This window comes from Hermetia illucens, chromosome 1, assembly GCF_905115235.1.
Source record: "Hermetia illucens chromosome 1, iHerIll2.2.curated.20191125, whole genome shotgun sequence".
Classification (NCBI taxonomy): Eukaryota; Metazoa; Arthropoda; class Insecta; order Diptera; family Stratiomyidae; genus Hermetia; species Hermetia illucens.
The window spans coordinates 16,318,022-16,332,982 of record NC_051849.1 but is presented as its reverse complement, the minus strand read 5'-3'; the positions used below and the strand labels follow the sequence as shown (position 1 = coordinate 16,332,982).

The 14,961-nt window shown below is 45.6% G+C and overlaps 1 protein-coding gene across 1 annotated transcript in view; it reads right to left on the bottom strand.

The window, feature by feature from the left end:
• LOC119659997 (LIM/homeobox protein Lhx9-like) overlaps positions 1 to 14,961 on the bottom strand; it is a 67,061-nt gene that overhangs the window by 35,102 nt on the left and 16,998 nt on the right. The window contains exons 2-3 of the mRNA XM_038068376.1: positions 3,194 to 3,465; positions 2,901 to 3,035 (exon numbers count right to left, since the gene is read on the bottom strand). Of these exons, the coding sequence (XP_037924304.1) occupies positions 2,901 to 3,035; positions 3,194 to 3,273 (215 nt within the window). The 5' untranslated portion in view covers positions 3,274 to 3,465. The remainder of the gene's footprint in view (positions 1 to 2,900; positions 3,036 to 3,193; positions 3,466 to 14,961) is intronic.

Below are 14,961 nucleotides of genomic sequence, written 5' to 3'. Positions count from 1 at the left end.
CTTCAATTTAGCTTTGGGTCCAGGATTATACCCAGATACTTTACATTTAAAGGAAAGAACCAATCTTTGTTAATTCAGCCTCGGTAGGTGGAATTCGGGTGCTCTTTTCTTGATGGTGTACAGCGTCAGTTCTGTTTTATTGGGTTTATGTCAAGTCCATATATTGCGGCCCATAGGCACCCCTGCTGTGTAGGATTTTATCTTTTTTGTTCCTGTTTGACCAGTGCCATTTGATGTTGTTGGTTTTCTGCTGACGTTGTTACCGTGTACTTCGCCTTGCCTTCATTAATTTGTGGCCTAAGATTTCTCTCCGTCTACCCGTCCTGGTTGAAGGCCTCTTGCACATCTCGGATTATTCTTCCTATAATGTCGATATTGTCAGCAAAGGCCAGTAGTTGGTTGGACTTAAAAAGGATGGTGCCTCTAGCTTATACCTCAACCTCACGAAACTATTTTTCCTGGACCAGGTTAAAAGGGATGCATGTATCTCTTTATCTGAGACCACTGTTACTGTGGGATACTTTCGAGAGTGTTCCTATTGCTTTTGGCTAGCCTCGTACATTGTTGTTGGTCAGCCTAGTTAGTCTTATCAATTTCATCAGGATATCGGTCATGTAGTGTTTTATCTTGGGTATCCTATCATAGGTGACATTCCAGTGGATGAAAAGATGGACATATTCCAATAGTTCTTCCATCACGCGCAGTACGGAGAAAATCAGATCTGTTTCTCATTTGCCTGGAGTGAAGGCTCTTTGGTATGAACGGATGTTGCTCTAGCGTAGAATATATTATAGATGGTACTCAGCAACGTGATACCTCTATAATTGCTGCACTGCGTGATATCGCCCCTTCGTTGCCAATCGTCATGCATTAATTCGCTGTACTACAAGTTGAGCATCAGTTGAAGAACCGCTTGACGTAGTTGGTAGTCTCCATATTTAATCATTTCGGCTTTTTGCGACTTATGATTCTTCGTTTTCAACTAGCTGGTCCTCCAAGTCGCTGTTATTTGGCTTGTAGAGCATTTCATCAAAACATTTAACCAATCGCTCGAAAATGCCCATTCTGTCGGAAATCAGATGGCCATATTTATCTCGGCGGGATGATCATCAAGGGGGATAAGGCTTTACTCATGTTTCTTTGCTAGCTTGCATTCATCGTTGAAACTGTCGTTTCGATTTTTTACGACCGAGACGAAGTATGTTTGTGGCCGTACCAATGATAACGTTCTTCAGGTGGTTATGAAGATCATTGGTCCTGAACCCCTGTTAGCTGTGGTTGTGACAGTATCGTCTGGAGAGGCCCATGTTTTTCTGTGGACCGCTTTTCGCGCAAACCAAGCACCTCCAACAGCCACTTCGTGCGACAATGCTAATTGAATAGCCCGAATTTCGTTATCTTTGGTATTTGGTATCGCCTGGGTATGGACTCTGTCCTTGTCCTGTCCTGTCCCTGGGACGGGCTTCCAGTGTTCGTTCTACTGTGTCGTAGAAGGTATTCCTCTCCGACTCTGCAGTCTCTTCTGTAGGGCATGAGCGTTAGTGAGGATTATATTTCGAAACTTGTCTCGCCAAAGCAGAGTTCACAGCTTTTGACTTATGTTTTCAAAATCGATAGCAGCAAGTTTAATTTTTTGATGGACTAGGGAACCTGCTCCGAGCAAATCTTAGTTTGTTTTTGTTGCCGGATACGTCATTTTGTAAGGTAATCCAGACCAAACCTTCTTTAGTGGTTTTGTAACTTTGATTTTCCGTGTTGGGACTTTAGCTCTACCCAACTCTCAACGTGAAGGAATAGTCGGTATAATTTTACCCCATTTTTAGACGCGGGAGACTCGCCTTTATTTTTCCCGATCTGCAGTTTACCATTAAACAAAAACTCTCAATGAGTACCACGTGGAGGTAGGGATAGGGTTTGGTACTAGAGGTTTTGATATCAGTTTAGCACGCGTCTCCAGATTTTATGCTCCATTCGCTCCATTGTGGGTACCAATCCACGTTTCACCCAGGGACCTATACTACTACTATCTGTGCATGGCATAATTAAAAGTTTGTCATATCACACACAAAAACTCGCAATCGGCTTAGTACATCAAAATCAGGCGAAAGAACAGATTTGCAACCGATAGTCAGTATCGCCCCAGTTGCTTGTATTAGAAAATATTACGTAGATCAAAACCATACACACATCAACCAGCAGCTGACCTATATTCCAATCCATAACATTACAAATCAATTATTTACAGTCCAGAATCTGCATACCCCCCAATAGTATCGTCACCACTTGTACTACGAACAGCGGATGTGATATTTTGAATGTGATATCACATTAGAAAACATTACCTATCGTGTAAGCAATACCACCATTACTTTTGTAATGTGGTAGCGTAGTAATGTTCGGATGGCGCTCGGTGATAGTAACGTGATATCACATTTTAAGGTGATATCACTTTTGTTAAATTGCACACATCACATACCTCTCTCTACTATTTGGCTATGTATGCGCATTAAAATCAAGTTACTCGCTTTAATCTTTTGTTGTTCTACACATGGGCAAATGCTTAGCAAATATGTAAATGCATATGTGAATGCGATGTATATTAAAGGTGAAAGACCATTCGTAGACAGTAAGCGAGCAAACAATTTTTCAAACATGGAAATCAATTGACCAAATTATCATAATTGCTGGAAAAGCAAGGAATACTTTCAAATAGGCATTTGTTTTCGACAACGCAAAGTAAAAGTCAAAACATTTACTGAATTGTCAACAACCTCCCAATTGTTCATACATGCACTAACCCCAAAAACCTTCACGACTTTTTCAGCTACAAATCACACAACCAGATCCTTTCATTCATTCACTTGTAATTAGATGCCTGTACATTCCGATATTGGACTTACCTAAAATAGTCCTCCTTACAGTAGATGTTTCCGTCCCGTGCAAAACAACTGAGCTCTGTATCGAGTGGTTGTGAACATTTACAACATCGCAGACATTGGCCATGCCAAGCCCGGTCTGCGGCCAGCAAGTAGAATCTGGAAAGGTAATCCATCTAAAGTCTCAGTTTCACATTTTTGTTGAATTGTCGGTAGATACAATGCATAGTACACATTACACATTGGGGTGTTTTTTTCAACATTCCCAGAGGGTTTTCGGTTTTATTGCTTTTCCAGAAATGCACTTTACAACTTACCTGTCTCGAATCGGGGAGCCACAGCCTCCACAACAGTTTTCCGCACGAAGATTTTCAGATGTCACTAAATCTTTGAGCATGTTGTCTTTGAGTATATCGTGTGGGGGTTTGAACTTTTTTGGGATGATATGTTGAAGTTTCAATGTTAACGGATGTACATGTATATTAAGTACTTCCTTAGTTCATCGAGGACCATATGTTTTTAAGTTCAGCAATTAAAGTTTTCTTTGAATCGAAGGTAGGATAAGTTGACGTTTTCGCCGTAGAATAACCTGTGGGAGGACCAAAAAATATCTTGAATAAATCCTCAATAATGTTTTGGCCGTCATTTTGGTGAAAAAGAGGTTGCAAAATTCGAACCTGCCTCTGAAGGGTGACTAATTTTCGATAGTTACTGCCACAGTAGTACTGGAATCAAATATGGCTAATTGTAGCTGAACTATATTGCAGGTCTTCAGGAAAAGATTTGAGAACAAACAACCATCTAGAGCCCTTTAAAAAGTCAAGTCATTTCAGAACATTCTGATGAAAGGATACAAAACTGTAAGATTCACAAAAATCTCTAAAAACAACAAAGCTATTCAAGACTGCCATATCTGGTCCTGAATGAGGCCAACGTATTTGAATATCTTATCTCGGACTTTGGGAGGCAATTGTATTCCCAAGTGCAAGCCTCAGCACAAAATACTCAAGCCTTTTGTTAAGCCCACTGTACTATCCCCGGAGATTTCATATTTAATGGCATACCGCCTGTGGCATTCGTAGATTTTTGTGAATCTAAGAACATAGAGAGTGCGCAGATTCTTCGCTGAAGACAACTTTACCGAGGTATATTCGTCTGAGGTCTGAGGTGGCCGTACAATTACATATGAAGTGAAGGGTCATCTCCTCCTCATTCCCACAGCTTATAGCCAAGATCATCGCCCCAAATGTTTGCGTGCGTAGTTTAAGGAGCATTGTCTCGTTAAGCACTCTACTGGGGTTTTCATGTCCCATTCCCTCCAACAAAGATGCCGCTCTACCAGCTCCCGGTTCTTTCACAAAGATTTCCCTTGCCCGCAGGAGTTCAAACTGTTCCACTCGACTGCGTGGATCCTTGCAATTTCACCCTTCAGAGTAGACTTGACAATGGATGTCCGGTAAGCAAAAGTAGGCTCTGGCCCAGCCATTATCGATGCAGATCTAGGGCCAGCGATGTTTGGGTGCCCAGGCTCCCACATCACGAATGTTTCGTTCAGGTGACTAAGTTTCCACAGCACCTGGTGGCAACTCCACTGTTAAGTGTTGACAATGCTGTCCCACTGTCGGAACAGATTCAAATCGTGTGGTGCCGCCATTTTTGACGCAAAATTTTTCTGCTGCCCACCGCCTAGAATATAGTTGTGATTTGTCCAAGGGGTCGGGTCAGTTTCATAATAGGATTTGACGAGAACACCCCGGAGCCTGACCTATCTTCCACGGCAGATCTGTCGACGAAGATTTTAAGGTCTGTTATCTCAAAAGACTCGTGGCCATTTATCGATTCTTCTTCTTTTTAGGTAATTACGACTGAGTATCTCTTTTTAAAGGCGAATCTGGGAACCGTATGATTGATGTTCCAAATGAAGGTATGACCGTATGATTCGCCGCGTATCCACGCGCCAATGGTATCAAACCTATATGCTACGTTAGCTGCTAACTTTTTACCACCAAATGAAAGGGTTGGGGGGTAAATTTAGGATAACTTCGAATGCCGCTGTCGGTGTGGAGAAAATGATGAAAGTTCCCACGTCTTACCTATGGCAGTCCTACCACATCAGAGCAACTTGCAGGATTTCCGATATTGTTCCTGCATATGTATGGTGCTTCCACGTTAGCTTCGAGTCGAAATGTACTCCTAAATATTCGGCTGTGTGCACAAGTTAAATTTTCGAACCTGATAAGGTGAGCAATGTATAGCACCCGATCTAACGCTTCTAGTGAAAATAACTGCCCAGTCTCTCTCGCCTTCACGTGAGTCCATTACCGAGGCATAAACTGTGGATTACATACAGAGTTGCTTTCAAGAGACCACGAACTGTGTGCACAACTATTACGGCTAGATCGCCTGCAACTGCTTGAGCATCCAGGACTCTCATCCGGGACCGTTTGACACATTACCTAATTCAGTATAGGAGGAAAACCCCGTGAATTCAGGGAGCCTGAGTTGCACTGACATCTCGTCTATCCATCTCCTCCGTTTTCGTCTTCAGAATACTTTGACTGTAATGTGCCACTCGACTCCACGTGTCTTCTCTCTAAAGCATGCCTCAATTACGGTGGTGGGGACCCTACACACCCTTCCATCGAAAGGTGATGACGATGGGACTCCCACCTTCTGTAGAAGAAGGTGTGGCAGGCATCATCCGGCGACCGTGATTTTCCGATTGTGTGCAGGTAAGATTGAAAATAGCCGTGTCTTCTGAGCGGCTGGATTACGTAATAGTCAACGTCACCGTGCTTTCGATTGAACCACGGCCGCATTTCTTTTATGAGATGCACGATCCATCGACTTCTCAATTCTGTTTCCCAAGATTGCTGCCATGCGTAGAAAATACGGGCTCTCCCTTCACAAGCGACAACTTCTTTATTTCCTTCGCCTTTTTTGAGGTATATAAGCCTCCGGTCGCCAGCATGACGAACTGGTCGGAAGAACTCCCGCTATCACAATTACCGCTGGCTCCGAGACGGTACGATAGGCAGACGCAACTCGCAGAGGCTCTCATCTTTGTTCTTACGCTAGCCGCTTACGGTACATTTCCTTATTGAGCCAGTCAGCCCATATTTCGAAACTGTCAAGGATGATAGATTGAACTGTGCTCATCAGGTAGTCACGTATGCTGGATAAGGGACCTCCAACCTTGGACATCAGGCGACAAATCATAAACATTCTAACCGCAGTCTTGTTTGCGGTGTTGCGAATCTCTCGGAAGAAGCGCGTCTAACATGATGCCAAAATATTTGACCGCTGGCTCCGGCAAAACCATGGTTTCACCGACCTGAATAGTGAGGACTGTGGGAACTTTCTTCTTGTTCAGCACAATGACTTCAGTTTTCCGTGCGGTAACCAGTGCCGCAACATCGTGCGCGTATCCGACCAGATGCGATTCCTCAGGCTTCTCGAGTCGTAGAAGACCATCGTGTAAGGCGTTCCAAAGGTTCGCACCAAGGATAGATCCTTGAGCCGACTCAGATGTTACTTTCATTCTGCACTGCCCTTACTGGGTCTCGTAGAATAGAGCATGGTCCTTTAAATAGTCCTTCAACATCCGCAATAAGAAGCCTGGAATATGGAAACGAATTTCCAGTATATCAAGTATGCCACACCACCTCGTAGAATTACATGCGCTTCTTACGTCGGGGGAGCACCATTCGCCTCCACTGACGACTGTGTGCCTCATCTAGCTTTATCGCTAATTGTGGATCGCGTCGTTTCCGCAATACATATTGCGTCTGAAGTGGTAGCTTGATGAGTTCTTAAGCAGCTTCCCCGCTGTGTCCAACGTACAAAGCGGACGATACGATGATGGCGCCTCTAGGTCGCCTTTGCCCTTGCTTATCAGCGAAAATCTCGCAGCCTTTCAGAGGGAGAGAAAAACACCCGCTGTCAAATGCGTTAAATGCACCGAGTTGCAAGTCAGGCTTGTATTTACTAACGAGTTTAAAGAGTTCGCTGGGAATACCATCCGTCCCTTTGCTGTGATGAGTGGGCATTCCTCAGCACTCACTCGTTTGTCGGCAGCGTCAGTTCAGATGGGATAGACAGGAAAAACGGTCTGTGCGATTTCTTCCATCTTCGCTACTTCCATAGTGTAGCTGAGGGTGTTTTGGAAGGCAGCTTCTATTCAAGACTCCATGGCTATTTGTTTACGTCATTTATTAGCTCCTGCAGCTTGCTTGATTTCGTTGCGGAGTTCCCTTTTCCCACTTTTATACTCTGCGGATTTAAGCGGCACCCTATGTTGGCCGCAATCCGGCGATGTCTGAAGCAATTCCTTCGCAGGCTTTAATTTTCAAGCATCCACCAGTACAGAGAGCAATTTCCTGGGACTCAGTTTCCTTTCGGGAGCCGATGCATTACAGCTGCGATAATAAGGCTCATTATTGAATGAACCAGCGATTCAGTTGCAGTTCTTCTTCCTGCCCCGGGTCTTGTCGCTGATTTATCTCTCTTAAGAGAGCTTCAAAAAAAATTTCGACACGTCGATTTGCCCGATGTTTCACCCGGTAGGTGTGTACTGGACAGCAGAATATTGGAAAGGGTCATTTGCCACCTCAAAGAAAATGTATTGATGATCACTGGCCGTGAAATTTCCAGTTCCTTCCATCGTTGGACCGCTGACACTAAGGACTCTGTAGTAAAAGTTACTTCAGGGATAGTGTCCTCGCAACCAGGGCGTCAGAATGTGGGAGTGGTACCGGTATTTGGGAGAATGAGTCCTGTGTGGTGACCTTCTCCCAAATTTGTGTGCATCGAGAATCTGGTTGAGACATCCCTCATTCGGGAGCACTGACCTTAAAGCCTCCTCCGACTAGAATTCTCCCTTCCATGTTTCTAATCTCGTCCTTCAAGGCAGCGAGTCTATTCTGAAAAGTTTGTAGAGATTCGTTTGATGTGAGGTAAACGCTGAAAGACGTCACTTCCGCACAGCAAACTCAAATGAAACCACCTTTCGACCATGGGCCTAAACTTGCAAATTAACCGAATCCCTCACTCAGAGGGTAGCAGTGCCAAATATATCAGCAACCACGGTGGTGAACTCCTATATCGCTGAGAACCAAGAAGTCAACTCTTCTTTTTTTGCACCATCTGCCCCATCAAGTCGTGAGCAGTTGCACCCCGGTGCATGTTTGTTTGCACGATGTGAATCATTGTGCTTGACTTTTCGCTTTCTGTAACCTTTCCTTGAAGACTTGGCAAGGCCCAGAACTGGGAACATGAGCCACATCCTTTTTTACAGACCGCGATCCTTCTAAAGGACCCAGCACTTAGCTGAATCACAAGTCTTCGCTTTGTGCCCGTGCTCGACACAGTTGTAACACAAAGTGCTTCTGTTTTACCCCTTGCCAGCCCTGGTTATATGTCGATATGCCCAGCACTTAAACCAACGGGTTGGAACTACCCATATCCTTAATCAAATCTTTATTTTCCCTCAATGGAGAAGTTGGCTAACTGCCTCCTCAAGGACGGTGACAATGGCAAATTTTTGTCCTCTAGAGTTGGCAGACGTAACTCCCACCTTAAGGTTGCCCATATTTGGGTAATACTTTTTTTATCGCTTTCTCCACCTCTTCCGTATTACTGAGACAATCCAGATCCTTTATTTCAAAGGTCTGCATGGGTTCTAGGCTACAAATCACTGACTTCGTGCTTAGAATGCCCTGGACTGTCTCGCCGAACTTGCGGTCTTCGGTTTTTGATTCGAGCTAGAGAAGTATATCACCACCGCTGGATAGATTTGACATATATCCCAACGTCTTCTGGTTTAGCGTTGTTGCGGACTTCTTGAAGAACTGTTAACAAGGATTTACCTTTGTTCGGCTTAATGAGAATGGCACCTGACTATGGATTGCCCGTTTTCTTTTTTTATGTTGATGTTGCCGTCGTAGGCGACTTCGATTTTGTTACAGCGGATCCACGGGTCTCGCTATTCAACTTTGGCTGTTGCTGCTGAATGTCCTCCTCTTTTCAACGCTATTGGTCAGCTTGGTTACCACCTCGCGGAATTCTTATTGCTACGTCCTCGGCAGATCCTTGCTGTTTTCCCTTCGCCTTCTATTATTCATTTTTCCTCCTCACTGGCGGGCTGAGGATATTGAGTTTTACGCGCCTAGAGACGGCACTAGCGATGTGCTTTTTCCTCAGCTCCTCTTCGGCTGTCATCCAGGGGTTTCGTTGGTGTGCAATAGGGTTCAGCAGTTCTTCCGTCTACATTATGCCTTTTTTTTCATCTATGGAGATGTTTCGTTGGACGATGGTAACAGCCTTCATTTTCCGTAGGACCACCCCGCACTTCCTGAGTAGCTTTTCTTCCTCTACTCTTGCCTTTTGGATAAGGTCCATCCTCTTCGGTGAGATGACTTGCATTTCCGCCTGATTAGAGAGTTCGTCGCCCTTTTTTCCCGACAAAGTGGTGTCACGCAGCTCGAAGTTTGCCATCTGTTCTTGTGGTTCCTTTTCCGAATTCGAATTCGATGGCGTATCTCCTTTTTGGTCGCCAGGACTCTTATCCTCTATGGTGTCAATCCCTTCTTCAGTTCCAGTCGCTTTCACTGTGGGACAGTGGGTCTTTCTACTTTTTCAGTAGGTGACCGTCATAACTTGGCGCTTCTTGCATAGTGGGGTCCTAGTTTGATCTCAATATACAAAAAATTGTTTGTAGCCTTTTAATAGCCACTTAAATTGGTTAGCTAAACTACACCCCCCATATCGGTCTATGATTACTTTATTACTAACAATGCTTAGTCGTGCTGAATCAAACTCAACCAAGTGAAGCTAGAGCTGCATCACATCTACCGAAATGGTATCACCAACTTCTAAGCTATCCTGATTAGAATAATTCGTGATTATTCGTGATTCATACGACATTCTACTGGTGTTTCGCAGCCCCATTACAAAAAGAACGTGTACACGAACCTCATTTCATTAAATGACATTGCAAATGTAAACAATTTAATCAAATTCGCTGAGGCGTTAATTAACTCCTTATCGACATATTACACCTTCGCAAAGTAAGGAATGTCGCCGGTGTCGTTGGTAGTTGATTGAGACACTACATTAGAGAAAATTCACATCCCCAAATGAGTACAGTAGTGCGGAGAAATCTGTGACTGGTGATATGATTCTAGTGCTGAGAGGGACAGAAATTTCAGTAGAGAGGTCGAGGGTCCTTGATTCCTGATGTGGAAGTAGTGGCTCACCACACATGGAGTTGATATTCGCTGCAGCTTAGGAAGCAAACTACGTATCCTTGGAGACCTAGTTTATGTCTCCGAGTCGATTTCTTAACGTCACCTCGCTAGGTGGTTTCCTGCTCCCATTTTCCAGGCACCACTGTACCCACTGATCCAGCTTTTCCACGAACTGCCTAATGTTTCGTCTAGTTGATGTTCAGCGTGATTCGGGATTCGAAGACGAAGGAAATTGTTGTAACCAAGCGACTATCAGCGAAACGTGTGGAAATCGTGCCAGGAATCAAATTTGTGTCGTTGATGTGAGTGAGGCGATGCAATCCGATGTGCGGCCTGCATTGCACATAGGTCCCGCACACCTTGCGGAAAGCAAGATCGACGCTCGCCATAATGAACTACAGATTAATTAATAGAGGTATGTGAAGGTCTATTAAACGTTAATGGTTCCTCCTGGCCTGACGGCGCTCTAAGCCCAAGTGGCGCAGCTTCCAACGTAGGTTGGTAGCGGCACAGCAGCATGCATTTTGACCTTAGCTCGTATTATGCCTGGCTCTTCACACACTTCCACTTCTGTAAGTAATTTCAATTAAGAAAAAATCTCAATTTGATCCGTAATCTTGGACATCTTAATTTGACTGCCTTAGTGGAGGCTGTTGGTGTACCTCGGGCTAAGTGCGAGCGTGAGTTAGTCAAATTAATACGTTAAGGACGCGATTTATGTTCAGGTATCGTGTTACGGAACGCGAACAACGTTGTCGTGCACTCACTGAATTAATCCATTAATCCGTCGAGTGGCGGGAATGGTGTTGATATGGGGGGAAAAATTAAGTACGTGCCAAACGGCGCTGAAATCGATGAATATAATGAATATGAATAAAGATATCGGCATCTCATCTTTAATTGAAAAATATTCATAACAGCTCAATTGGAGCGACTCAATGGATAATTCATATCCTTCAGTTTGTGTGGTCTCATGTGAATTTCAATTGCAGATAGGTGGATTTCAAAAGGGGGCTTTATGTGGTGATAGTAAAGAACAGGTGTGGTCCCGTAAGCTGGGGGTTGAACAGATCCTAATAGTGTTCTTGAGTTGCCATGGAAAGTATCTGGAACAAATGGAAACATTCAAGCAAGTTACTTGAATATTCTGAAACGTGATTGCCACGAAAGGGATGATTGTGGTTTAGATTCAGATAGTTATAGTAAAGTAGTATAGTAAGCTACTTCAAAAGCGCTTTGGATTCTGCTGCTATTATTTCGAGTGTCGAGGCCCGACCTATATGATGATATCTGTTAAACAAAAGGATCATTCTATAACTAATGGCAGGAGTCATTTCTCCCTTACCAGGTAGGTAGGTAGCCGCTCCTAGGAGTCCAATTAGCGCTGTGGTGTGCCGTTTTGATGCCACAAACTCCTAAGATCGTGAGTGTTGTTATGGGAGCAGGGAGGCAGAGTCTAGTCGGCTCGAATTTTCAGAGCCAGCCCGTAGCATTGACGAAGGAAAGCAGCTCTCCCACCCTGCAGCTAGAAATCTCTCGGAGGTCCCCAAAGAATGGTTTACCCAGTGTCCGCAGCCTGACTCTAGCTAGAGCTGGGCAATCGCAGAGAAAGTACATGAGGGTTTCCCTTAGGTAGGGTACGGTATGTCGAGCCTGTCGGCATTGTCCCTATGGGCCAGTGCCTCGTGCAGACCGCCGTAATCTTGAATGCATTTGCCCGCGTCTGGCACAAGAGTTCTCGTGATCGGGCTATGTTATAAGCGGGACAAATTCTACCTGACTTGGCACAGCTCGTAAGTCTTCGCCATCTTAGGCCCGCGTCTGCTAGGTAGGGCGAGTATACTCGGCCGCCGACAGCCGCCAGCGGAACACCGACTGTATTCACCGAAGTGCTACCAAGAGCAGAACCTCGCTTGGTCAATCCGTCAGTGGGCTATGTTCACATGCCAGGGAACCTAGAGGAGGGCCTTGACCTTGAGCATGCCGCCCAGACGGTTCAGCGCGTCATTGCACTGCCCTACCAGCCTGGAAGATGTCGCTAAGTACAAGGCTGTCGGTCAGAATTTCTATGTTACGCTTGGGACTCGAATCTCGTTCCAGCCATCGACAGACTTCCTATATCGCCAGTACTTCTGCTTGGAATACACTGGCGAAACCTAGGAGACCATATGACTTGGATACACTGTGTGTATTCGGGAAGACCCCCGCTCCGACTCCACAGGCCATCCTTGATCCGTCGATTAACAATACTGACTCATAATCTTGCAACACGCCGCCGGTCTTCCACTTTGTTCTGGTTGGAAAGTCCACAGCAAAGTTTCTCGTGAATTTCAGCTTGCGTGTGGCATAGTCCGTTCGGGAATGCCCAGATTTCCCGAGATACCTCGTTTGGGATGTTGCTGGGACCGTAGGACTTCGCTGCCCAGCATCCGAACTCACTTAGTTTGACAGCACTGCACGCTGCAACGTATTTAATGTGAAGATCTAGGGGGAGGAGATTTAGGAGTACAATGAGAGCATCTGCCGGGCAGGACTACAGAGCCCCAGTAGCACTTGCACACGCGGTTCTTTGAATCCTATTAATCTTCATCCTATTGTTTGTTTTGTTAAAAGTTTGCCACCATACAAGAGAGTCGTACGTTTGGATCGGACGCACTACAACAGTGTACATCCAGAGAACCATCCTCGGCCGGAGACCCCATTTCTTTGCAAAGGCTCTCTGGCAGGCATAGAAGGCTATACAGGCCTTCTTAACCCTCGGTTATATGTTCAATCTCCACTTTAGCTTTAGATCCAGGATACCACCCAGGTACTTTATATTAGAGGAAAAAACAAATCTTTGTTCATTCAGCCGTGGTAGAATTCAGGTATCCTTGTCTTGGTGGTGAATAGCATCAGTTGCGTTTTTGTTGGGTTTATGTTGAGTCCACATCTTGCGGCCCACAGGCACACCTTTTGCAACGCTTCTTCCATGATGTTGCTCATAATGGACAGAAACATCCCTGATACTAATATCACAGTCGTCGGCATAGGCAACCCCTGGCACCCTTTTGCTGTCCAATATACGTAAAATTTCGTCCATTACTATTAACCAGAGCCCCGGTGAGATGGCGCCACCCTGGAGCGTGCCTCTGTTCACAGGCAGCTAGGGTATACTGCTTGTACTGCAGCGACCGCTCAACCGTGCCAAGTGAATGTCCAGGAGACGCTCTAGGGTCTTTAGCACGAAAGAGGTCAGACTGATTGGTCGAAAGTCCTTCGCGGACTCATGACCGCGCCTGCCCGCTTTCGCTGTGAAAACCATTTGTGCGCGCCTCCAGGACTGTGGTACCTATCCTAAAGAGATGCAGCTCCGGTAAATCCCAATAAGCCACGGTACAACCCCTTTCTGCTGCTTCTGTAGCATAACTGGCATTATGCCATCTGGGCCTGGAGATTTATATGCGGAGAAGCTGTTTATAGCCCAGCCGATCTTATCCTCGCTAATTACCGATTTGATAGTTTCGCACAGCTGGGCTGGTCGCAAACCCTCCAAGCAAGGTTATGACTCACAATTCTCCTCGCTGGCGGGAAAGTGCATTTGAACCAGCAGCTCCAAGATTTCGCTAGAAGATTCCGTCCAGGAGCCTTCCTTCCTTGGACAGAATCTTACTGAGCCCCGCAGATTCGCTGGTGTTTTCTATGTTCTGACAATAGTCTAACCAAGATCGCCTCTTGGTGGTCCCGGTGGCCGACTTGTACTACTTCAGACAGTCCTTGTATGGCTGCCAATATTCTTGCCTGTAGCAGTTGTTGCAGATTTCTCTAGTCAGCTCCCTGAGGCTGTAGAGATCTTCGTTCCACCACGGTGGCAGTGTCTTTTTGCTGTAGTTAGTAGGGCACGAGACTTTAAAGGCGGTATCGAATGCCTTTTCCAGAGCCCCGACCTTTGACTCTAATTCGCCTGTCGTGCCAAACTTACCAATTTGCGCACAGACAACTTTATTTTGAACTTTGTAAGAAGTGCTTTAGAAGTACCTACGCTTCGCGTGTTGTGGGAGCGATTTCAATACGAGAGGCCAACAGCAAATTAGAACGTTGGAGAAATCTCTTTCAGTAGTCGCCGAGGCCTTTATGGCGGCACATCGGAGGCATGAACCACGACTATAATGTTCAGTGCTCGTTCGGAGCGGGCCTAAATTGGTATCCTTGTCGAGACTAAAGGGCTTCACCGAACCGCGAAGTGTCAGATTCGCTCTGTAACCCCACTGGCGGGATCACATACCAGTGCATCTTTCTCCGCTGTATCCGCGTGGTTTCAGCTGGGGGCGGAGTGATATAGCGGCACATCGGAGGCGAATTCACTACCGGCAATGAAGTCGTAGTTCATGTCTCCGATGTGCCGCCACATAACACATTGATTTACACGTTGCGGTGACAGTGAAAGGTCAGGTCGAGGAAGGGTGGCTGGCTGCCATTTCCAGAAGTCTGCAGTTGTCGTTTGGTCGCTGAATTGCAGACGATGCACTTAATGTGCTTCCCACACGCTTTATTCGCTTGAGAGTCCGCTTCATACACACAGTTCAGTCGTAGATCACATTAGGGATGCCGAGGTCTATGCAAGGAGAGGAATTCCACTAGCGCGCGGAGCTGGGACTTCACAGTACATCCGGGCTTGCCACTACACAGTACAAATATTCACAACCACTGACTCATATTCCTCAAGTGGACGCAGCCCACTTAGTGCTGAGCTAACGGCGCTTCAGCGATGAATCTATTCTGGTGGAAATTTGCGCTTCAATCCGGACACAGAAAACTCTACACTTCTTTCGCGGGGTCACCACTGCATTTGGCTCCTA